Below are 23,829 nucleotides of genomic sequence, written 5' to 3'. Positions count from 1 at the left end.
TGATGTGCAAAAAGTGTAACGTACACCTCTGTTTCACAGTAGAGAAGAACTGCTTTTTGAAGTACATTATATGACATGACACAAATATGATATAAAAATGACACAACATGATACAAACCTATGCATGTGTCAAATGGAAGTGGCATAGGTTGACATTGTGCAGCTAAATATCGAACCTTGGGGAATCACCCATTTAAAAAAAAAACGGAGCAAAGTCTTCTGGCAAATAATGACAGCGTAATGCTTGTAATAAAACAAGAATCAACATTCGCTTAGCTTTTTAGGGATGGCAAGAACTGTGGGGTTTAAAATTTTGTAAAGACAATGTGGAGATGGTGTTTTTATTACTCAAAAGGTGAGTAAAGTATTTTATTGAATAGATAAATTGCCATATGTAGCTCTCTAACAGAGTTTATTGTAAAGCATTATCTATTGTGAAGAATCATTTCATTATGGTTGTTGTAGCGCTGTGTTGGAATTTATTTTCAAGGAACTACCTTGTCTATTAAAGCGGAACTCAGTAAGATTTGTGAAGCTCCCCCTACAGGTTCCTTCAGTGAATCACACTGTCGTAAATACTCCAAGCGCAGCTCTGGACTACAATGACTACAATGCTCACCAGCGCAGTAGTTTTGCAAATACGGTACAAGAAATCTCGATGGAGGTGGGTAATTTTCGAAATAGTCATAATATATACATTGTTTTTGAATTACCGTAAAGCATTTTCTCACTCTCGCGTTAACATGAACATGAGGCGAGATTGTGTTGGGTTGGCGCAGCTCAACTTGCAAGTGCTGTTTTTTGGCGTAGACGTGCCAGAGGGGGTTAGCGTTCGCCTCAAACACACCACTACAAGTCAATTAACCATCGTAAGGACTTAGAAAACTATTTATGAAGGTAAAAAAAGTTACTTGGTTCTGCTTTAATGGGTATAACTACAGTAACGTCTTCAGCTAGTCAGCTTGAGATCCTTTCTATCTAAGCTGGTTATATATCTTAAAGGGGTCCTTGATTATGATTTGACTTTTTTAGCTTTAGTAGGTGTGTAATGTTGCTGTTTGAGCATAAACAACATCTGCAAAGTTACAACGCTCAAAATTCAATGCAAAGGGAGATATTGTCTTTCACAGAATTCGCTTTTTAAGGACTACAACAAATGGCTGGTAAGGACTACAACAATGAACAATGAACAATGTAAGGCTTTGACAATGTAAGGCCCTTACTGACAATCGTCATTTTGGCTGCGTAAGATTCTCCAGCTTTGTTGTCGTTGAGCAACCAAAGCGTGAGCTGTTAAAGCTCCGCCCTCTTCTGGGAGGCAGGCAGCAGCTCATTTGCATTTAAAGGGACACACACAAAAACAACGTGTTTTTGCTCACACCCAAATAGGGTCAAATTTGACAAACTATAATAAATGATCTGTGGGGTATTTTTAGCTGAAACTTCACAGACACATTCTGTAGACACCAGAAACAAATTACATCTTGTGAAAAAGGGCATAATAGGTCCCCTTTAAGCCTAGTAGTGAATGTTTTAAGAGCAGCAGGATAATCTCTCACTCTTTTTTAGTTATGAGAAAGAACCATATTCATCCGCACAGTCACGTAGCGCCGAAGCACAACCAAAACTACATTCTTCTACAAAATGCATGCAGTTTTGTTTTTTAACCACTAGAGGGCCAAAACATAGTGTACCTTTAATGTATTTCATTGTCATTGTGGTCAAAAGATAATTTGCTCTTGGAAACCATGGTACAAGTCACACAATCCCCAGCATAGTCAACTTACATCGTTCCCCTCGATCTCAAAAGTATCAAAAAGCAGCGTGATGCGGTACTGTACGGGTGCAATGAGCTGCCACACGCAATTCTTGTTGGGCGGGTATTCCTGCGGCCATCCTGGACTAGTAAAGGAGCCGTTGAGTTTGGAGATGAATCCTCCACAGGCAGCTGCTGGGATCAAATAGAGAAGTCATTATGTAGGTTTGATAGACTTAGACTTTGAGGCAAGTCAACATACATAGATTGTTAAACATGTTAAACACGAATATTCTGACTAGCAAAAATCAGACTACACCGCTTTTAAAGCCTTTCATAAGAAATGTTCCTGCTTTCAACAACTCTATTAATTTTTGCCATTGCCAGACACATCAAAGCTGGTCAAAGATCTAAAGCAAACTGAATGCAAGCATCAATAAATCAACTGTATGAAAACACATTAGATGCAGGTCCATGTAATCCAGAATTGCTACCCATTCTTAAACATGAATTGAAAGTTTGCTTGGCATAATGAATGCATGAGCAACATAAGCCTTTTATTAGTCCATATTCCTAGAATTAGTGAAGTGTCTTTGCTGTTATCTTTGCACTGAAAAGATCGTCTCATCAAAGAGCTGCTAACAGAGAGAGTAGGGATCTCTTTCCCTAGATGCTGTCTATGTGTGCTCTTTTTATGAGATACCAAAGCTCTGTGTGCAAAATCATTAGTCCACCAATGATTATGGTTCATGCACCAGAAAAACAAGTTTCAGAAAACTATACTGCCATCCAAGATGATTCCTTTAATAAAGCAAATTGTCTGCAATTAATTATATATTGATTTTTACATTTCTTAAAGACAATGTGACCAGTAAGTCTAGCAGAAAGTCTTACTTTTTGGTATCAAATTAGGCCAATGCCAATGTATGTTTTATATAACTAGCTGAAAAATGCTAATGAGAAAGTAAGACTAGTCTTAGCGGTTTATGTAACCGGCCCCTGGGTGGATGAGTACTGGCTCAAGGCAAGACAGATCATCTCTAATTCTCTATAAAATTCTATTTTCCAGTACAATTACATGAACAATGACTGCAATCAAAATCTGATATGATGTAAAGTAGGCTACCACTCAGAAAACCCTCGAAGCCTAATTGGAGAGCAGTGAATGAATTAGTCCCTTTGAACCGGAATATAATTATCACACTTTTTTTTTCTTGATCGGTAATGGCAATTTGTTAAAGAGCAACCAGATTTCACAGTCGGTTCCTTAAATGTACAAAAGGCCTGATAATAAGCATGTGCTCACTTCCAACTTGTCACATGTGGACTCTTTGTCAGAACCCCTTGATGTCACTTTTTAATGCACAGGGTTCACCTTTAGCATCATCAGCATGCACTATTCAGACATTTTTGAGCATGACACCCAACCTCTACCCGAAACCTAACCTTTTGTATATTATAGAATATAAAATGCAGGATATAACAGGCAGATAATTCTACAATCACAATTTATTCCAAGTGTTTTGAGGCCATTTGTTAAGCCTTCACCGTCCACAACCGTAAAGCTCACATTCAAAAATGTCCACCAGAAGAAGCATTATGTCAGCTTTGATTCTGAAATGGCATTGGCTCTCATTGAGTCATGCTAATGTTTCGGTGTATCTTTTGAATGCGATAGGACTGTGTTCACTGAGCTGGATAATTTTCAGCAATTACACTCTTCTTTTTAACTATTACTTTGTAATAGTTTTATGCTGTTTTTGCCCAGTTTTTGCAGCAAATATTTGTGACTGTAATTTTATTTGCCTGTTATGTGTTTTATATTGTTGAGAAGTGGTTAGGTTTAGGGTAGAAGTGGGGGTTAGGTGCTCCAAAATATCTATGCAAGAATAAATATTTATAAAATTCTATCTATTTCCACAAATGCATGCAAAGAATTAAATGCATCTTGATCTGACGCTTAAAGGGTTAGTTCACCCAAAAATGAAAATTCTGTCATTTATTACTTACCCTGATGTCGTTTCACACCCGTAACACCTTCTTTAATCTTTAGAACACAAATTAAGATATTTTAGTTGAAATCCGATGGCTCCGTGAGGCCTCCATAGGGAGCAATGTCACTTCCTCTGTCAAGATCCATAAAGGTACTAAAAACATATTTAAATCAGTTCATGTGAGTACAGTGGCTCAATATTAATATTATAAAGCGACGAGAATACTTTTGGTGCGGCAAAAAAACAAAATAACTTATTTAGTGATGGCCGATTTCAAAACACTGCTTCAGGAAGATTCGGAGCATAATGACTCAGTGTATCGAATCATGAATCGGATCGCGGGTCAAACCGCCAAACTGCTGACATCACGTGACTTTGGCGCTCCGAACTGCAGATTCGACACACAGATTCACAATGCTCCGATGCTTTCTGAAGCATTGTTTTGAAATCGTCCATCACTAACTAAGACGTTATTTTGTTTTCTTGGCGCACCAAAAGTATTCTCGTCGCTTTATAATATTAATATTGAACCACTGTACTCACATGAACTGATTTAAATATATTTTTAGTACCTTTATGGATCTTGACAGAGGAAGTGACATTGCTCCCTATGGAGGCCTCACAGAGCCATCGGATTTCAACTAAAATATCTTAATTTGTATTCCGAAGATTAACGAAGGTCTTACGGGTGTGAAACGACATCAGGGTAAGTAATAAATGACAGAATTTTCATTTTTAGGTGAACTAACCCTTTAAGGCAAACAGCTAAAGGCAATGGAGTACCTGCACATGATGCTAAAGGGGTAGATAACTAGGATGTTCTGCATGGTTTTTAGCACTTTGCTGGGCATTTTACATGAACAGTTCTTGGTATCACCTGCGCAGCTGCGGCGGTCCGGGGCGAGTTCGTAACCAGGGTCGCAGGCGCAGTGGTAGCTGCCCAGGGTGTTGATACAGCGCTGCTCACAGTGCCCGTTATCAGGCCTAGAGCATTCGTCTATCTCTGCATTAGAAGCAAACCTCAAGGTCAGAAGGTCACAAAAGTAGTCAAAGCAGTCAATATGCAATTTTGGAGTATCACCTTTAAAGAAATTAGCTGCGAACCCAGCTTTGTTCACAGAACCGTCCGATACAAATTTCATCCACAGCTGGTTGGAGCTGCTTTTGACATCATCTGGCTTTTCATAGCCACAGAAACGGCCCAGTAGAGGACTGCTCTCAGAATCGCCGTCTCGCACTTCCAGGTAGTCATAAGCACAGTTGTCATGTTTCTCAATCTGAGTGTGAAAGCAGAGAAGCTCATGAGAAAGGATTTTAATAGAAATGTTACTTGTGACATCTCTCTGTCAGAACAGTCAGTGAGGAACAACGCAAGACTGTCTTATTGCTAATAACCACTTTGATGTCATGACAACAAGCTCAAGCCGCAGTAAATCACAGACATTTCATGGATTAATGTTGTATTTTCTACTTATCAATGGCTTTAACATTTGATGTAATTCCCCAGTCCATTTCCCCCTCTTTCTTCCCATCGTTTGATGTTCTCTCTGCACTTTCCTTCATAATACCACTTGTGAAAACGTGTGTTTAATTCTAGTTAAAGGTGCGGTAAGTAGATTTTAAAACAATGGACATTGTTGATATTTGAAATCAGCCCAAACAAATCCACCCCTATCTTTATTGCTCTGAGTCTGTCTTGAACCCCAGCCCGTCCGCTGCTGGCATGCGAGACGAGTGCACTGACAATGACGCTAAACACCGCATTCTCGCAGTTGTCAGTGTGCAGTGGTTTAACTGCTCAACTCTCACTATCTGGACACTGTTACACACACAATGTGAGCGGATGTTTGTTTATCACAGCTGACACACTACAAAACGCTTCTCGAAAAATAAAGCGCAGTTGATGAACGAACAAGGAAGCACAAAAAAATGAACATACAGTACACAAGAGTAAATACAAAGTGTTCATTGTTAGTCGCAAACAGCACAGCAGCTCCAGAAAAGCAAAACCGTGTTACCCACACGAGAAGCGGGATCAAAGCAGCCTCCGCATCTGATTTCAGGCCTTCCCACTTATCTCTCTCCAGCACAGAAAAGCTTTTCTAATATAAACGCGGTTCTAAAGTACTTGTCCTGTCATAAACCTTACTTCCAGTGATATCCCTTTGAGCTCATTTTAATATGTCCCATCTCTCGTTCTGCAGGGTTTTTTTTTCTTTTTCCTATTTTCAAACTCCCTTTTGCTCATTCTGTCTACTCAACTATCATACGCCCCCTAATGCTGATTGGTTAGACGTTTGTGTTGTTGGTGTCGGCCTGACTTTAAATGTGCTTGTAGAATACTTCAAATCATAAAAGTATATTTTTATAAAAATGTAGTCTACTTGCAGATAATATAACATTAATGAAATTAAAGTACACTTTCATACATACTATCCCCCAGTTTCACAGACAAGGCTTAAGCTAAACCTAGACTAAAATGCAAGTTAAAGCTATTTTAACTGAAAGCAGCTTCTATTGGCATATCTTAAAATACGTCACTGCCATTGTTTTGTCTCAAGATGCACACCAGTAATGTTTTTTTTCTTGTTCTAGTGTACATTTATAAAAGCTGCTTAAATGCCTAATTGAACTAATGCCTAATCCTGTCTTAAGTTAACCCCTGTCTGTGAAACCAGGCCTATATTTCATAACACCCTTAACCCTCTGGTGCTCTTCGCCTGTCAGTCAAAAATGACAGAATCTTTTTTTTTTTTTTTCAATGAAATTAATGTACTATATTTTAGTTTGATAATGTTTTTTTATTTAATATTTAGTATTTTTAGGGGATTTTATGGTACAAAATTATATTTGCACTGCAGGTATAATCCATTTATTCACTTTTTGAGCACAGACTTGAAAATGAAATGTCATACATTTTAAATGTTTTAGAGCTAAGACTTCATTTTAATCTCTTTTCAAAGACGACACTTGGCAAATTATTGCTGAAATTTAAATTGCTGAAAGTTTAAAAAAGTTAACTTAAAAAAAGTTATAGAATTTTACATTTATTGTTATGAAAAATGCACAAAAATACTATTTTCAATTCTTTTATGAAATATATATTTTCAAAAACACGTTTTAATCTAAAACTGCAAGAAAACCAAAGCCATAAAATCTAAACAAATTGTTTTCAAATTTAAACTTTATATCAAAAAATTAGCTTTCAGTAAGATTTTGTTTGGCCACAGTACCAAAAGTTTTCACTAGATGAAATTCATCTCCTATTTATTTCCAATCCGGTGTGAATATTTTTTTTCAGGACCATTTAACCTTTTTGAATCATGTCCATGGTTTTTTGTGTGTGTGTTTATATATCAAGCGCCAAAACCTTTATCAAGTTTCATACCATTCTAATGAAGTAAAAAATAAAAAAAAATTCGAAGAGCACTAGAGGGTTAGGTTCACTTTTTTAAAAAAGTTAAATATAAAGTACATTTTAAATCATACTGGGCCCAATTTACTAAAAAGTGTAAATTAGCGCAAGAGCACAATTCCAAAAAATTGGAGAGTGGAAAGTTCTGCGTGAATTACTGACAAAGTACAAATTAAAGAAAACAGCCATATTGACCACAACGCAATCTACCACAAATTAACATCTGATTTGAGACATGCTTCTTTTGGGTGGTAAATAATAAACAACTGACTAGCACAAACCTTAGTAAATCACCTTGCATGATTCTTTTAAATACTCTCCTCCCATAAATTTTGCGTCTGAAAGGGAAACCCCAACAAAAGCATATGCAATAAAGTCAGATGCAAAAATAACCCTGTCCACGCCTTTTCTGCGCTAGTTTTTTGCTGCGTGTCTTTAGTAAATCCTGACAGTAGTTTTTTAACGCCAAAAGAGAGTTTGTGCTGGTGTAAGCTGTTAGTAAATCTGGCCCTTGACCTGTTGCTTAACATACTAAAGCATATGTATACTTGATTATAACTTTAACAGTAGTGCGTTATTCGATATTACATGTAAAATGTATATATTTTAAATGGTTAGTTCACCCAAAAATGAAAATAATGTTATTTATTATTCACCCTCATGTCCTACACACATAAGACCTTCGTTCATCTTCGAAACAAAAAATTCAAGTCAGTGTTTTGAAATCGCCCATCACTAGATATTGTTGAAAAGTTGTTTTTTGTTTTTTTTTGGCACACAAATAGTCGTTTTATAATATTAAGGTAGAACCACTGTCGTCACGTGAACTGTTTTAAATATGTTTTTAGTACCTTTCTGGGCACTGAAAGTGTAAATTAACTTGCTGGCAATAAGGCCTCACTGAGCCATCGGATTTCATTAAAAATATCTTAATTTGTGTTCCAAAGATGAACAAATATCTTACTGGTGTAGAACGACATGAGGGTGAGAAATAAATGACATTATTTTCATTTTTGGGTGAACTAACCCATCAAACATACTAAATTGCAACCTCATCATTACAAGATTTTTGGTATATTTTTGGACATATTTATGTATTTATAAAAATGAGGAACAATCATTTTTTGCAAAAACAAACAGTATTAAAAAGTGAAATGATAAATAGAGAGCACTTCTTGAGAAGCACCCACCTTGATATATTTATTTTTGTTGTTTCAGACACTCACTGCAGTGCTGTCTGAGGCTAGTTTTAGAATACCACATGACAATAACAAACAAAAAAAAGCAAGACTCATGAACCCGACCTCAAATGACTGGAAGATGAGGCCCACGTGAAACCCCTGGGGTACGATGATCTTCCATGTGCAAACTTTATTAGGGCGATAGTCGTCAGGGTAATTGGGTGACTCGATCTGTCCACTGTCTCTTCTCACTTCCCCTCCACAAATAGCTGAAACCATGGACAGAACATCACAAATTAACACTACATCAGTTCAGATGGGCAGATGAGCCTCTCAGCAGATGATCAGTGGACTTATACATACCTTCATACACAGCAGAGAAGCCTTTCCCCACCCAATTACTGCTGCTGCGGAATTCAATCCACAGTCGACTGTCAGTGGAGACAATGGCCTCGGGTAGCTGGTCTCCACAAAAACGGCCTGAAGCATTGCAACAAATTGATCAAAAAAAAATGATGGAGGGTTGATGGAATATTCAATTACTTATTACGCATTACAAATTGTATCCATGTCCTTCTTTCCAGTAATCCTAAAGCCAAGATAAGTCTTATATACTAACAAAAAAACAATTAAAACACATTTAAGACAAAAAGATAAATAATAATAAATAATAAATAATAAATATGTGAACCTTTCAAAGGAGCATCTCTCCAGTATCCATCCCGGATCTCCACATGGTCGTACCAGCACAAGTGACTTCTGTACAGATCCATTGAGGTAAAATTAAGAATGATCTAACAAAGAGAAAGAAACACAGGCAAATGACAGAAGCTGGAGGTCAGAAGAAGGTTATTTATGGGTCAATGAGTTGATGGGTCTTTTTTTTTTTTTTTTTGAAAAGGCCTTAATAATAAAAAACAAAGATATGACATCCAAAGTATGTAAGGAAATACAACTAGATCTCTTTTATTGAATCCAAAAGGTTTTAATTATATTTTGCTACACATAAAGGGATTTTAAAGATTTTGAAGTGTCAAAAGGTCATTCGGTTTTAACCGTCCAAAGGCCAATACAGCCATTTCATTTGTGATTAAAATATCTTAAAGTGAAATAATTTTTTTTTTTTTTTATTGTGGCATGATTTTATAACATCATATATTAACATAGTGCAAAATGGTATTACAATTATGTGTAGAAGTCGTTGCTTTGTTATGAGAAAAAATGTCTGGAAAAATGAATTTCATTCATGTCATTCGGAGTAACCAATATAAAGGGACCATTTTGGATCAAGTCATGCAGTCAGTATCATGTGACAGAATGTGACATCATTCAGACACCTGCAAAGGACCACATGGTCATGAAGCAAAGTAACTAACTCTCTTTTAACTATTTGAAAAATTCATGTTTTCACTTGAAAGATCATGGTAGCATTTCCCAAAAGCATCGTAAGCCTAAGATGGTTTCAATGGAGCTACGATCAACTTAAAAAAAATATTTTAAAAAATTGTTCCAAATATAAATTTTTTGATTGTCCATTTGCGAGCTAGCTAGATAGCAGCCTGTTAGCATTGTTTGAAAATATTATCTTTCACTAAAACCAAAATTTTGGTTAAACCAAATTATTTTTTTAGTGACAAATTTTGTCCATCTTGTAAAAAAAAAATGACAAAAGCAGTGTTAATTGATTATAAAAAACACATAATCTCATTGCTAACACTTAATAAAACTTCAAAATCAATACATTATGGTTTTTTACACTTTTAAAAAAATTATTCATCAATATTTACTACCATTTGTGGTCGGTAAAATTTCAAAAAAATGTCTCTTATGCTCACCATGGCTGTATTTAGGTGATCAACAACACTGTAAAAAACACTAATACTGTGAAATATTTTACAATTTAAAATAAATTTTCTATTTTAATATAAATTAAAATGTAATTTAGTCCTGTAATGTCAAAGCTGAATTTTAGCATTGTTACTCCAGTTTTCAGTGTTACATGATCCTGTTCTAATATGCTGATTATCAATGTTGAAAACAGTTGTGCTGCTTAATATTTCTGTGGAAACCAAAACATTTTTTCAGGATTCTTTGAATAATGTAAAATCAATAACTGAATTTATTGCATCCTATTGCATGCTGAATAATAATACTAAAAAAAACATACTGAAGCAAAACATTTGAATAGGAGTGCATATTACAAGTGTAGATATAAATGCTTTTCAAAAGCTGTTTGAACAGTATAACAAGCATACTTTGAAACAAGTATAATCTTTTATTAATATTTAAAAGAATATATATATATATATATATATATGTTTGATTGTTTGATTGATTGATTGATTGATTGTTTGTTTGTTTGTGATTGATTGATTGATTGATTGATTGATTGATTGATTGATTGATTGATTGATTGATTGATTGATTGATTGATTGATTGATTGATTGATTGATTGATTGATTGATTGATTGATTGATTGATTGATTGATTGATTGATTGATTGTGTTTTGTTTTATTGACTGCAAAATGTGTTATGAAACATCCATCATAATGCAGCTCATATTGGCATACTGTACATATTCTATGTGAAGTTCTTCTACCTTCTCCCCAGGCGTGACCGATATCCTCCATATACAGTGAAGATATGCGGCGTATCCGTTAGGGAACCCAGGGGAGGAGAAGTTTCCAGTGCTGTCCTGAAGGCTCTCACCACATCCTGTGCACAAACCAGAGTCAAAACCACACTGAGAGAAACTCACAGATGCTTGACCTGGAAACCAGATCCTCTTATTGGAAAACAGTAGGAGTCTTGCAGATGGTAAGGTCAGTTTTAAGGATCATGCTTTTATTTTGAAGTAGGAAATCACCATCGTTCCAGCTAAGATTAAAGAAGATGACTCAAAAACAATGGAAAACAAAAATCACCCGAAAACAAATGTCCAGTTACAGGAGATAAGTATATAGCTGCTTCATCCTCCCACTATAAATGGATAATTAAACTTATGTCACAGTCACAGATGCATCTGTCAAGAACATGCCAAACTTTAGAAGCAAGTGCAGAAGGAAATCTAAAAACAGTACAAAAAATGCCTGAGGCGTGAAGGACCACTTACTTGGACACTTGTATAATTTTCTTGCTTGAGCGATGTCCCCTTTACTCAGTCTCGTCCGCTGTCCGATGGGAGGCCGGACTCCATCAACCTCATACCTTGGCAGCATGGTATCAAGATAGATGCCCCTATTCGTCAGACATAAAAGCAACAGCTCCCCAATTATGTGAGTGAATTCTCAAAAGGCTTATAGAGGATCTAAGAGACAGCAGCAGGGAGAATGCATCTGAAAAATGAATTCAATCATATATTGAGACATGTTATGAAACTGACAAGGGACCCAAAGATTTCCTACATGGTGGATTTGTGATGGGACCAAACACCACACTCTAAAATCTGCTGGGTTAAATATGGACAAAACCAAGAATTGGGTTGTTTTTACCCAGCCATTTTTTTCAACCAATTTTAGACAGCAATATATTAATATAGTAAAAGGCATGTTTTTGCTCACCCCCAAATAGGGGCAAATTTGTGGGGTATTTTAAGCTGAAACTTGACAATACCAGAGACTTATATTACATCATGTGAAAGAGGGCATAATAGGTGCCCTTTAACCCAACCTGCTGGGTTTGTCCATATTTTACCCAGCTTGGGTTTTTTTAACCCAGCATTTTTTAGAGTGCAAAGTGGCTCAAAAAATCTGAACATTCAAACCACAATTAAAGGTGCAGTAGGCAGTTTCTAAGAAATGCTGTTGAAAATTGAAATCAACACCCAAACAAGCATTTTTGTGATTATTCTGTGTGTGTGTGCCACAAATATTGTGTTTGTACATATTCCTGACTGTGTAAATAGGTGAAAAAATATTATGGATTTTTATGGATTTTATTTGTTGAGTCCAGGCCAAGCTAAACTCACCAGTGGAAATAGAAAAAAGAAGCATTGTCTTCATGCATGTGGCAATGTAGAAAGCTTTGTTTTTGTTTTCCAGCGGAATTGGGCAACTTTTACACAGTTGCCGCGGGTTGAAATCGCAGAAATGCTATTGCACCTTTAAACTGATACTGCATGAAAATCCTGCACAAGCTTTTCTTTGAACTTAGGTTGCATCCCAGGACGTATGTCACTTATTGTTGTTCATTTTTTGGAGATAATTTTGCAATTGCTTTAAAGCTACAATATGTAAATTTACACCACTAGCGGTCGCTCATTCAAAACAAAGGCGTAGCTTGATGACACCTTGATTTTGTGAAATCATAGGACGTGTTGTCTTCACGTCTACAGCCGGTGGAAAAGAATCAGGATGGGACTTGGGCAGAAATCATGTTCATGGATGAGATTATTAACATTACTGTAGTATGAAGCAGAGCAGGGCCGAGTGTTGCGGGAGCTGAACGAGGCCGCTGGAGCGATTGATAATGAGAGATGAGCATGACACATGGCTCAACAGCAGCGGAACTTTTATTATGCCGCAGTCGCCTCTTCCACTTCTTCCGGTCATGAATATGTGGGGTAAAGCAGCGCTGTTTTATCATATTAGATACATTTGTGTGTTGAAAGTTGTTATAATGCTAACTTGCGTTCACTCGGCAGCTGCTATTAGACACTTGTTGCACACTGCAATAAACTAGATCAAAAATAGGCATGCTAAAACATGGTACTCGCTGTAAATCAAGAAAACGAAATTTTAAACAATAAGATGTACTGTGTTTAGCTATAACATGATTAGTTTTCTGTCGATGAATGTATCCATCCAAACAGCTGCTCACCTGTCTAATAAGACACATAATATACTAAAGCGTCTTTGGTGTTTCCATGGTTTCTACAAAATAAAAACGGAAATCGAGGGTAACGCGGGTTTGACGTCATTGATAAGCGACGCATGGACACGGTCTGTGTCCTGGTTAAAATTGGTAATTTCTCTGGATTTAAACATTCTTGGAAGCATTTGGGATAATGTAAGTACAATAGTCAACAAAATATATAACATTGTTCTTGTGGTTTTTTGATTTTTTAATCCAAAAAATATTACATATTGTGCCATAAAAAATAAAATACTTTTATATGTCAATTTTAAACAGCATATGCATAAATGTATAATTTAAAACCTCTTTTATGTGAAATGTTTTGCTTAAAAAGTGTGTTTCTTTAAAATAAATGGCACTTGGTTTCTGTGGTCAAATTGTTTTAAGTGTCTTTTTGGAGTCCAAATATGTTTGGGGGCCACTGTTTATGACATCAGAGATCCAGCTTGCACTCCAACCAATGCCAATATACCAAAATCAAAATATCTGCCTGAATAAGTATGAACCATATTTGATTGCCCACTATATATTTCCCTCTGGTGCTTTGAGAACAGAATTATTGCTCTTTATGCTCGTCTAGTTCCCATGATGACAGCACCCTGAAACAGCATGTGGACGCAAAGCGGTCAGGACAGAGTTTAAAGCATTGTCTCCCTGGATTCCGACTCCCTGGAGCCCACCCTGCATGCCAGAGAACAACAGCACTCCAGCACTGCAATTGTCCAAGACAAAAAGCCTGAAAGGGCTTTATTTGTTTTGGCCTAATTCCAGGATCCCATGCAAAATGCTGGAGGTAAAACAGCACAATGTGAATATTCCTAGTTGAGAGGCCATAGGACAGGGCACTAAAATAACAATCAGAGAGAAACCAGGCCAGATTCCTAGATTCAGACTGATTTGCAAGCGAATCACTCAGACCTAATTGTGAATAGGTTTGGTTTAACTGATTAACTAAAAAGAACCTAATAAAAAAAAAGACTCAGGAGCACAACTATTTTACTCCACACGAATAGTACAGTATCAATCCATTCCATAAAATAAACATTTTGGAATGGAACAAACCTTTACAGAAGCTGACCACAACAACCTTGAATATAAATTCCTTCTGGTTGAGACTACATCATAATTAGCCACTGTTTCCAAACTGTTTGCAGGTTTTCAACAGCCAATTCAAAGAAGATTTGTAAGACCCAAAAGAACTGACACTCTACCAAAAGTCTAAAGGACACTCTACCAAAAGTCTAACTGCACTTCAGCCTTGGCTCCCTGTCTGGATTCCTTCCTCTCATCCTAAACAACAGCTCCACCAAAGCAGCTGGCTGCATCTCCATCCTAAAACCACTAACAACAGGTTAGTCAGCAGTCTGTAAGAGCGTCAGGTCCTCAAGTCCTGCTGGACTGCCTCATCAGCTCAACACTTGTCCTAAAACCAAGACACTAACACATGCAATGATGTCCCTGTCATTTATAATTAGTGTAGAAATTAATATATGTATTTTTTTTTTTACATTTTACAATAAGGTCTCATTTGTTAACATTAGTTTAAGGGTTATTTTACCCAAAAATGAAAATTATACCATAATTTACTCACCCTAAAGCCATCCTACTGTAGGTATAGATGGCTTTATTCTTTCAGACAAACACAATCAGAGTTATATTAAAACAATATCCTGCCTCTTCCAAGCTTTATAATGGGAGTGAATAGTAACCGTGATTTTGAAGCCTTAAAGGTGCCATTGAACGTTTTTTTTACAAGATGTAATATAGCCTAAGTCTAAGGTGTCCTCTGAATGTGTCTGTGAAGTTTCAGCTCAAAATACCCCATAGATTTTTTTAAAATCATTTTTTTAACTGCCTATTTTGGGGCATAATTAGAAATGCACCGATTCAGGCTGCGGCACCTTTAATTGCTCGCGCTCTCCGTCCCCCCAGAGCTCTCGACTCTATCACTGCATAAACAAAGTTCACACAGCTAATATAACCCTCAAAATGGATCTTTACAAAGTGTTCTTCATGCAGCATGTCTAATCTTTTTATTTATTGTATTTATTTGGATGTTTACATTTGATTCTGAATGAGTTTGATAGTGCTTCGTGGCTAACGGCTAATGCTACACTGTTGGAGAGATTTACAAAGAATGAAGTTGTGTTTATGCATTATACAAACTGCAAGTGTTTAAAAATAAAAATAGCGACACTCTTGTCTCCGTGAATACAGTAATGAACAATGTTAACTTTAACCACATTTAACAGTACATAAGCAACATGCTAACGAAACATTTAGAAAGACAATTTACAAATATCACTAAAAATATCATGATATCATGGATCATGTCAGTTATTATCGCTCCATCTGCCATTTTCGCTGTTGTTCTTGCTTGCTTACCTAGTCTGATGATTCAGCTGTGCACAGATCCAGACGTTAATACTGGCTGCCCTTGTGTTATGCCTTTCATAATGTTGGGAACATGGGCTTGCATATGCAAATATTGGGGCCGTACACCCCGACTGCTATGTAACAGTCGGTGTTATGTTGAGATTCGCCTGTTCTTCGGAGGTCTTTTAAACAAATGAGATTTATATAAGAAGGAGGAAACAATGGAGTTTGAGACTCACTGTACGTCATTTCCATGTACTGAACTCTTGTTATTCAACTATGCCGAGATAAATTAAATTTTCAATTCGATGGCACCTTTAAAAAATGCATCCATCATAAAAGTAATCAACACGGCTCCAGGGGGTTAATAAAGGCCTCATAAGTGTGCCCAAGCAACATCGCTCTGCAAAATTGCCCAGCAACATTGCTCAAAAAGTTGCCCCGTGTATCGGGGCATTAAGATTAATACATTTAGAAGTGTTGTTTATTGTTGGTTCATGCCATTAACTAACAGAATATAATTCCAGTGTCAATGGGAAGTGGCATAATTACACTGAAATAATGTATTACCAGAAATTGTATTCCTTTGTAGGTTATATATTATCCAATTATTTCTAAAATAAAAATAATAATATCTAGTTGAATACAAGTATATTAAACACTTATATGAGTCCAAACCTGGAAAAGGTGTTTCTGGCGTAATGCATGATACTGTCAAAGTCGTAAACCTCCCCGAGTGAATCCACATCATCTGGCTCCATCTTTATGAAATTGTACTCCTGACCTGTAAAGTGCAACATAGACTCCATCACACAAACACTTCAACTGAATCCCAGCAATTACAGATTATTCTGGATTTATATAAAGTATAATGCATAAAAAGGTACAACTTTAAGCATATACAGAAGTATGAGATGTCATTCTAGTCAACCAGAGGCTTAGATAGTTCTTGTACCTGGCTGGATGTTTTCTCGAAATATATCAACATGTTCGTCCCGGTCGGGTCGTGTGTGCTCGTGCCAGAATCCAATGACATGTCCGAGTTCATGCACCACGATGCCAAACTTGTCACAGTTTTTCCCAATAGATATGGCCTGTGGACCTCCACCCCTCCGCCCGACAAATGAGCAGCACCTTCAAAGAAGCCAGCCTGGAGTTAGAAAACACTTTTGAACATATCTAGCAGAAGATTTTGGTAAACAGAGGCAAATTAAAGGATTAGTCCACTTTTAAATAAACTTTTCCTGATAATTTACTCAAGTTTGTATCATAACTCTCTTGTCTGTTGCAGACAAACAACATCAAACAGCGTTTCGTCTGGTGGAAGTTTAGGCAAAGATCAAGAGACTTTCTCAGATGAAGCTACACTACTGTTTAAAAGTTTTATGTCTGTAAGTTTGTTTTTTTAAGAAATGAATAATTTTATTTAGCAAAGACAGATTAAACTGATAAATTGACAGTAAAGTCATTTGTCATGACAACTCTCAGAGTGTTTAGATCTGTTCTGCTATGCTGCTGCTGCTGTACGTCATTGCTGCTGCTGAAGAGCAAGTACAGGACTTGCTATTACCCAGCAGATCTATACAGGTGGAGCTGGGGAAGGAGGAGGGTTTCTGAAGCATGATGCGCTGCCACAGCAAATGCTGACCAGTATTTGAAGGTTGAGCAGCAAGCTCATTGGCTACTGATACAGCAGGAACCAATCAGTTGTGCCCTATAAAGAATAATGTGATTGCAGATTGAGTTAAAGACCTATCAGCATGTGCCATCTTCAGATTCATGACAGAACTTGTATTTATAGTATTACAAAAGATTTCCATTTCAAATAAACATTGTTCTTTTGAACTTTCTATTTATCAAAGAACCCTGAAAATAAATGTATCATGGTTTCCACGAGTATTGGGTAAGTTACTGTAAAAAAGTAATTAATTATTAGCTACTAATTATATCTTCAACAGTGTAATTACATTACTTATTACTAATTACTTTTCAACCTCAATCTCAACCAAATGATGCTGAAAATTCAGCTATGCCATCACAGGAATGAATTAGATTTTAAAATATATTTAAATGGTAAACAATATAATTGTCACGGCTTCACAACCTGCACCTTCAGACACGGACACTTACGCCACGCCCACTCGTTCACAATCACCGGAATACTGAACACCTGTGCATCATCACCAGAGCCACATATAAGCACACCAGTCCCATTCACTCATTGTCTGGTCTTGCACCGATCCCTACATGTCACTCGACCTCGTCTTACCTGGACATTGTACCTACCTGTTGTCTTCATCTCCAGTCCTGAGTCCCCCGTCATCATCTGTGTCTTCATCGTCATCTGCCACGGAAAGTTATCATTGTTATACCTATTGTCTGTTCTACGTGTCAAGATTCTCTACCTGTGTCATCACCTGTGTCTGAAACCTCTGTCAATAAACACTGTTGCACTTACCTCATCTGTGTCCTCGTCTGTGTCTGACAGAAGACCAGACCTGATGCAGAGCTCTTCAGGCACAGGCGGGGACCGCACCACGGATCCCTTCCTGGCACTGGTCAACGCTGTACGGTCCTCACTCCTTCAAAATACCACAACCACCGCACCGTCATCATCAACACCTACTCCACCGCTCACTTCTTCAGCTGCCCCTGCGAGTCCCATGGCCAAACCAGCGACATACAGCGGTGCGGCGGAGGATAGCAGCGGGTTCCTACTACAATGCTCCCTTTACATGGAAGCCAATAACCATCTATTCACCACCAAAAGAAGCCGGGTGGCATTCATCATCAATCTACTATCAGTTAAAGCCCTGCAATGGGCCCAATCAATATGGGAAGCAAATTCTGCGATCATTGGTTCCGTGTCCTCATTCTGTTCCCAGTTAAAGGAAGTCTTCGGCCAGCAGACAGCTGACTTATCCATTTATTCAGTTATTCAACATTCGTCAAGAAAGGAACGAGACCGTGAGTTCATATGCTGTGCGCTTCCGCACCCTCGCCTATATCAGCGGCTGGAATGAAACCGCTCTCCTCACAGCTTTTCGCCATGGATTGCGCGAAGAAGTTCAACAACTGATCGTAGTATATGAAGATTCCCTGGGATTAGAGAGTTTGATCCAAAAAACTATCCGGGTCTCCCAACGTCTCGCTGCTTGCAGTCACACCGCTCCCGCTGTAAATCCTCTGCCCGTCTCACCATCTGCCGCGCCTCCAGCACCTGAACCCATGCAAGTTGACACATACCATCTCACCACCTCAGAACAACAACGCCGCATCAACTTACGGTTGTGCCTGTATTGTGGGGGAGATGGACATCAACTACCCACCTGTCCAGTTCGACCTCCTCGTCCAGCGGTGAGTACCATTCAATTACCTCCTCAAACAGCACGTTTAACTAAGACCTGGGTGAACCTAAGACATTGTCAATCTTTTGTTTCAGTACAAGCCCTCATTGACTCCGTGTCGGCGGGGAACTTCATCAGCCAACAAACCCTCAATCAACTGAATGCCAAACGTCAACGTAGCCCCGTCGACCTGAAAATAACTACCATACAGGGAAAACCGCTGGGCCGAGGTCATGTCCGTTACTTCTCCCCCACACTCATCCTTCGCGTCGGTCACTTGCATGTGGAGGACATCACATTTATGGTGCTGGAGGAGTCAACCGCTGACATTATCCTGGGATGCCCATGGTTAAACCAACACCAACCTTACATCCATTGGTCAAATGGTGAAATCCTCAAGTGGGGTAAGAACTGCCATGAAAACTGCATTACCTTACCAGTAAGAGTTCTTCAATCATCTTCTTCATCCAGAAAACCACCACTGCCGATCCAATCTACCTCAGTCGAAAGTCCAGAAACCCAAGTCCAAGTAACCATTCCTCCAGCTTATCGGGCGTTCCAGGATGTCTTCAGTAAGCAGTTGGCAACCCAACTTCCACCTCATCGGCCATGGGACTGCGCCATCGACCTCCTGCCTGGGGCTACATTACCAAAGGGAAGAGTATACCCATTGTCCATCCCGGAGCAGAAGGCCATGGAGGAGTACGTCCAAGAAGCTCTTCAGCAGGAGTTCATACGACCATCGACTTCCCCTGCCGCGTCGAGTTTCTTCTTCGTGGCCAAGAAGGACGGAGGCTTGCGGCCGTGTATTGACTATCGCCATCTCAATTCACAGACAGTTAAGTTCAGCTATCCCCTTCCTCTGGTCCCAGCTGCCCTGGAACAATTACGTGGAGCCACCATTTTCTCAAAACTGGACTTGAGGAGTGCCTACAACCTGATTCGCATACGGAAGGGGGACGAGTGGAAGACAGCGTTCATCACCCCGTCCGGCACTACGAATATCAGGTGATGCCGTATGGGTTGTCCAATAGTCCGTCTGTGTTCCAGAATTATATGAATGAAGTTTTCCGAGATTACCTGAACAAGTTCGTCATTGTATATATCGACGACATTCTCATCTATTCTCATCGTTATGAAGACCATGTGAACCATGTCAAACTCGTCCTCCAGAAGCTCCGTGAACACCAACTCTACCTTAAACTGTAAAAATGCGAATTCCACACCTCCTCAGTCCAGTTCCTGGGTTATGTCATCGATTCCAATGGTGTGAAGATGGACCAGGGGAAGGTGGAAGCCATCACTCACTGGAAGCATCCCAACACCATCAAGGAGCTTCAGAGGTTCCTGGGCTTTGCTAATTTCTACCGCCGTTTCATTAACAACTACAGCATGCTCAGTTCACCACTCAACTCTCTTCTCCGTAACCGGCCCAAGTCTCTGTCCTGGAACCCCACGGCCACGAACGCCTTCCATCAGTTGAAACTCGCCTTCAAGTCCGCTCTGATCCTGGTCCATCCCGATCCAAACCGTCAGTTCATCGTCGAGGTAGATGCCTCTTCCCCCGGGGTAGAGCGGTACTGTCCCAGCGGCAGGGGGATCCTCCATGACTCCATCCATGCGCCTTCTATTCCAAGAAGCTATCCCCGGCGGAGCAGAATTACGACATAGGAAATCGTGAGCTCCTGGCGATCAAGCTCGCATTGGAGGAGTGGCGACATTGGCTGGAGGGAGCAAAGGAACCGTTTGAAGTCATCACTGACCACCGCAACCTTGAATATCTACGAGACGCAAAAAGACTCAACCATCGCCAAGCCCGATGGGCCTTATTCTTCACCAGATTCAACTTCAAAGTCACCTACCGTCCAGAAAATCAGAACAACCGTGCTGATGCTCTATCTCGTCTTCATCAATCAGATCCCGATCCTGAACTTCCAGAGCCTATCCTCCATCCAGCCATGATCGTAAGCCCTATCCAGTGGACCAACAGATCCAACAAGAGAACCTCCTCCAACCTGCTCCGCCGGAAGGTCCAGAGGGTAGGATGTACGTACCACCTCAGCACCGTATCACCCTCTTGGACTTAGCTCACTCATCTCCGGGCTCTGGACCCCCAGGCAGGAGAAGGACCCTCTCGCTCCTTCAACAACATTACTGGTGGCCATCCATGCTTCAGGACATCTCCCGGTACATCAAGGGTTGCTCAGTCTGTGCCATCGCGGATACCCCTAGGAGATTACCTGAAGGAAAGCTTGTGCCTCTGTCCATCCCAGAACGACCCTGGACCCACATTGGAATAGACTTTATGACAGATCTTCCTTCCTCGCAAGGATTCACCTGTATACTCGTTGTGGTGGATAGATTCTCGAAATCCTGTAAGCTCATTCCTCTCAAAGGACTACCTACGGCCTTCGAAACGGCAGAGGCACTCTTTCACAACGTCTTCCGCCACTTCGGCCTACCTGAAGACATCGTTTCTGACCGCGGGCCACAGTTCATCTCCCGGGTCTGGACCGCATTCTTCCGCCTAGGGGTATCCGTCAGCCTCTCGTCAGGATACCACCCTCAGACCAACGGCCAGACTGAGCGGAAAATCCAGGAAATCGGGAGGTTCCTGAGGGTCTACTGTCCCCGTAACCAGGACTGTTGGAGCCAGTATCTGCCCTGGGCCGAATACGCCCAGAATTCCCTCCAGCAGTCCACCACAGGGCTCACCCCGTTCCAGTGTGTGTTAGGATACCAACCTCCCTTGTTTCCATGGTCGGGTGAGCCCTCGGAGATCCCAGCGGTAGATCACTGGTTCCGACAGAGCGAGAGGGTCTGGGACTCAGCTCACGTGCACCTCCAGCAGGCAGTCCGGAGGCACAAGGAGCAAGCTGACGCCCGCCGACGACCCACTTCTCAATATCAACCAGGACAGCAAGTCTGGCTCTCCACTCGGGACATCCGCCTCCGACTGCCTTGCCGTAAGCTGAGTCCCCAGTATATCGGACCATTTACCATCGAAAGGCAGCTGAATGAAGTGACCTACCGTCTCCAACTCCCAGCACAGTACCGCATCTCACCATCCTTCCATCTGTCCCTTCTCAAACCCTTCACTGACCCTTTGTCTCCTCCTTCCACAGAGCCTGGTGATGATGCCGTACCTCCTCCTCCTGCCATCGATGAAGACACCAACATCTACCGGGTGAGAGCTATCCTTGACTCGCGGCGACGTGGGTCCCAACTGGAATACCTAGTGGACTGGGAGAACTACGGATATCCTTGACCCCAGTCTACTCCCCGATTTCCACCAGGAACATCCCGACCGTCCCGCTCCTCGAAGCCGTGGTAGACCCCATCGCCGCCGTCGTTCCCAGCCGTCAGGAGCCGCCCGTGGAGGAGGGGGTACTGTCACGGCTACACAACCTGCACCTTCAGACACGGACACTTACGCCACGCCCACTCGTTCACAATCACCGGAATACTGAACACCTGTGCATCATCACCAGAGCCACATATAAGCACACCAGTCCCATTCACTCATTGTCTGGTCTTGCACCGATCCCTACACGTCACTTGACCTCGTCTTACCTGGACATTGTACCTACCTGTTGTCTTCATCTCCAGTCCTGAGTCCCCCGTCATTATCTGTGTCTTCATCGTCATCTGCCACGGAAAGTTATCATTGTTATACCTATTGTCTGTTCTACGTGTCAAGATTCTCTACCCGTGTCATCACCTGTGTCTGAAACCTCTGTCAATAAACACTGTTGCACTTACCTCATCTGTGTCCTCGTCTGTGTCTGACAATAATATAATAAATAATATTATTTCACAATATTAATGTTTTGCAACCATCAAGTTCATCCTTCAGCCTTTTGATTTATCAAAGTTTTACTCAATTCAACAGAAACATACAATGAGCAATGCTACAAACTCTTTATCATTCAGACCTTGAGATCAGGATCTGTCTCTGCTGTAAAAATAGAGCTTTGTGGTGACTAAATCCAAAGCAAGGATGTTTTTGTCACAGGTGGCACATGGCCTGTTCTTCTGAGAAATGTGGTGGAGTGACGTGGCTGTCAGAGCCAAGAAAACATAAGCAAGGTCCATCTCTTTACTAACAGCAACACATATACTCCAAATCAATCATTTATTTAGGCTATAACTTTTTTCTCTCTTTTTTTTTTTTTTTTTTTGCTACATTTTTAATCAATAAGTGCAGCCTTGGTGAGCATGAGAGACTCCTTTCAAAAACAACAAAAAAAAAACCCTCTTACTGACACCAAACATTTGAACAAAAGTGTATGGCTCTAGTCTAAGGGATCTTTTAACCTGTTTTATCATCTGTCAGGCAAAAAAATGAATATCGAATTGCTTAGGATTGTATAATTATATTAAAATATTATTAAAAGGATTGTACAATTATATTAAAGGGTTAGTTCACCCAAAAATTAAAATTCTGTCATTTATTACTCACCCTCATGTTGTTCCACACCCGTAAGACCTTCGTTCATCTTCGGAACACAAATTAAAATGTTTTTTATAAAATCCGACGGCTCAGTGAGGCCTCCATTGACAGCAAGATAATTTACACTTTCAGATGCCCAGAAAGCTACTAAAGACATATTTTTGGTTGAACTAACCCTTTAATAAATGTACATGTGGTCACTCTGAAAAGTAACAGAGCCATGTTTTTAATCACAACCCTATTTACGTTCTTAATGCACATTTCATATCTCACTGTGAATTATTCTAAACAAACAATTACTTGGTCTCTGTTGTTTTTCTGTTAATGTCACCAAATCAAGAAAACTGCTAAAATGATTGGAGCTTTATAATGCTGGCACAGGTGAGTTTCTGTGCATCAGGGACTGAGGGAGAAACTGGAATAATCAACAAGGTGAGCAACAGTAGTCTCT

The 23,829-nt window shown here is 39.7% G+C and overlaps 1 protein-coding gene across 1 annotated transcript in view; it reads right to left on the bottom strand.

The window, feature by feature from the left end:
- The window catches only part of bmp1b (bone morphogenetic protein 1b), a 36,303-nt gene that overhangs the window by 4,391 nt on the left and 8,083 nt on the right, over window positions 1-23,829 (bottom strand). Inside the window, exons 5-14 of the mRNA XM_067397589.1 lie at window positions 16,534-16,712; window positions 16,257-16,362; window positions 11,461-11,585; window positions 10,948-11,063; window positions 9,038-9,140; window positions 8,710-8,826; window positions 8,470-8,615; window positions 4,832-5,027; window positions 4,628-4,753; window positions 1,788-1,948 (exon numbers count right to left, since the gene is read on the bottom strand). Of these exons, the coding sequence (XP_067253690.1) occupies window positions 1,788-1,948; window positions 4,628-4,753; window positions 4,832-5,027; window positions 8,470-8,615; window positions 8,710-8,826; window positions 9,038-9,140; window positions 10,948-11,063; window positions 11,461-11,585; window positions 16,257-16,362; window positions 16,534-16,712 (1,375 nt within the window). The remainder of the gene's footprint in view (window positions 1-1,787; window positions 1,949-4,627; window positions 4,754-4,831; window positions 5,028-8,469; window positions 8,616-8,709; window positions 8,827-9,037; window positions 9,141-10,947; window positions 11,064-11,460; window positions 11,586-16,256; window positions 16,363-16,533; window positions 16,713-23,829) is intronic.

Source organism: Chanodichthys erythropterus, chromosome 10 (genome assembly GCF_024489055.1).
Source record: "Chanodichthys erythropterus isolate Z2021 chromosome 10, ASM2448905v1, whole genome shotgun sequence".
Classification (NCBI taxonomy): domain Eukaryota; kingdom Metazoa; phylum Chordata; class Actinopteri; order Cypriniformes; family Xenocyprididae; genus Chanodichthys; species Chanodichthys erythropterus.
The sequence above is the reverse complement of the archived record's forward strand: the minus strand, read 5'-3'. Positions and strand labels throughout refer to the sequence as shown.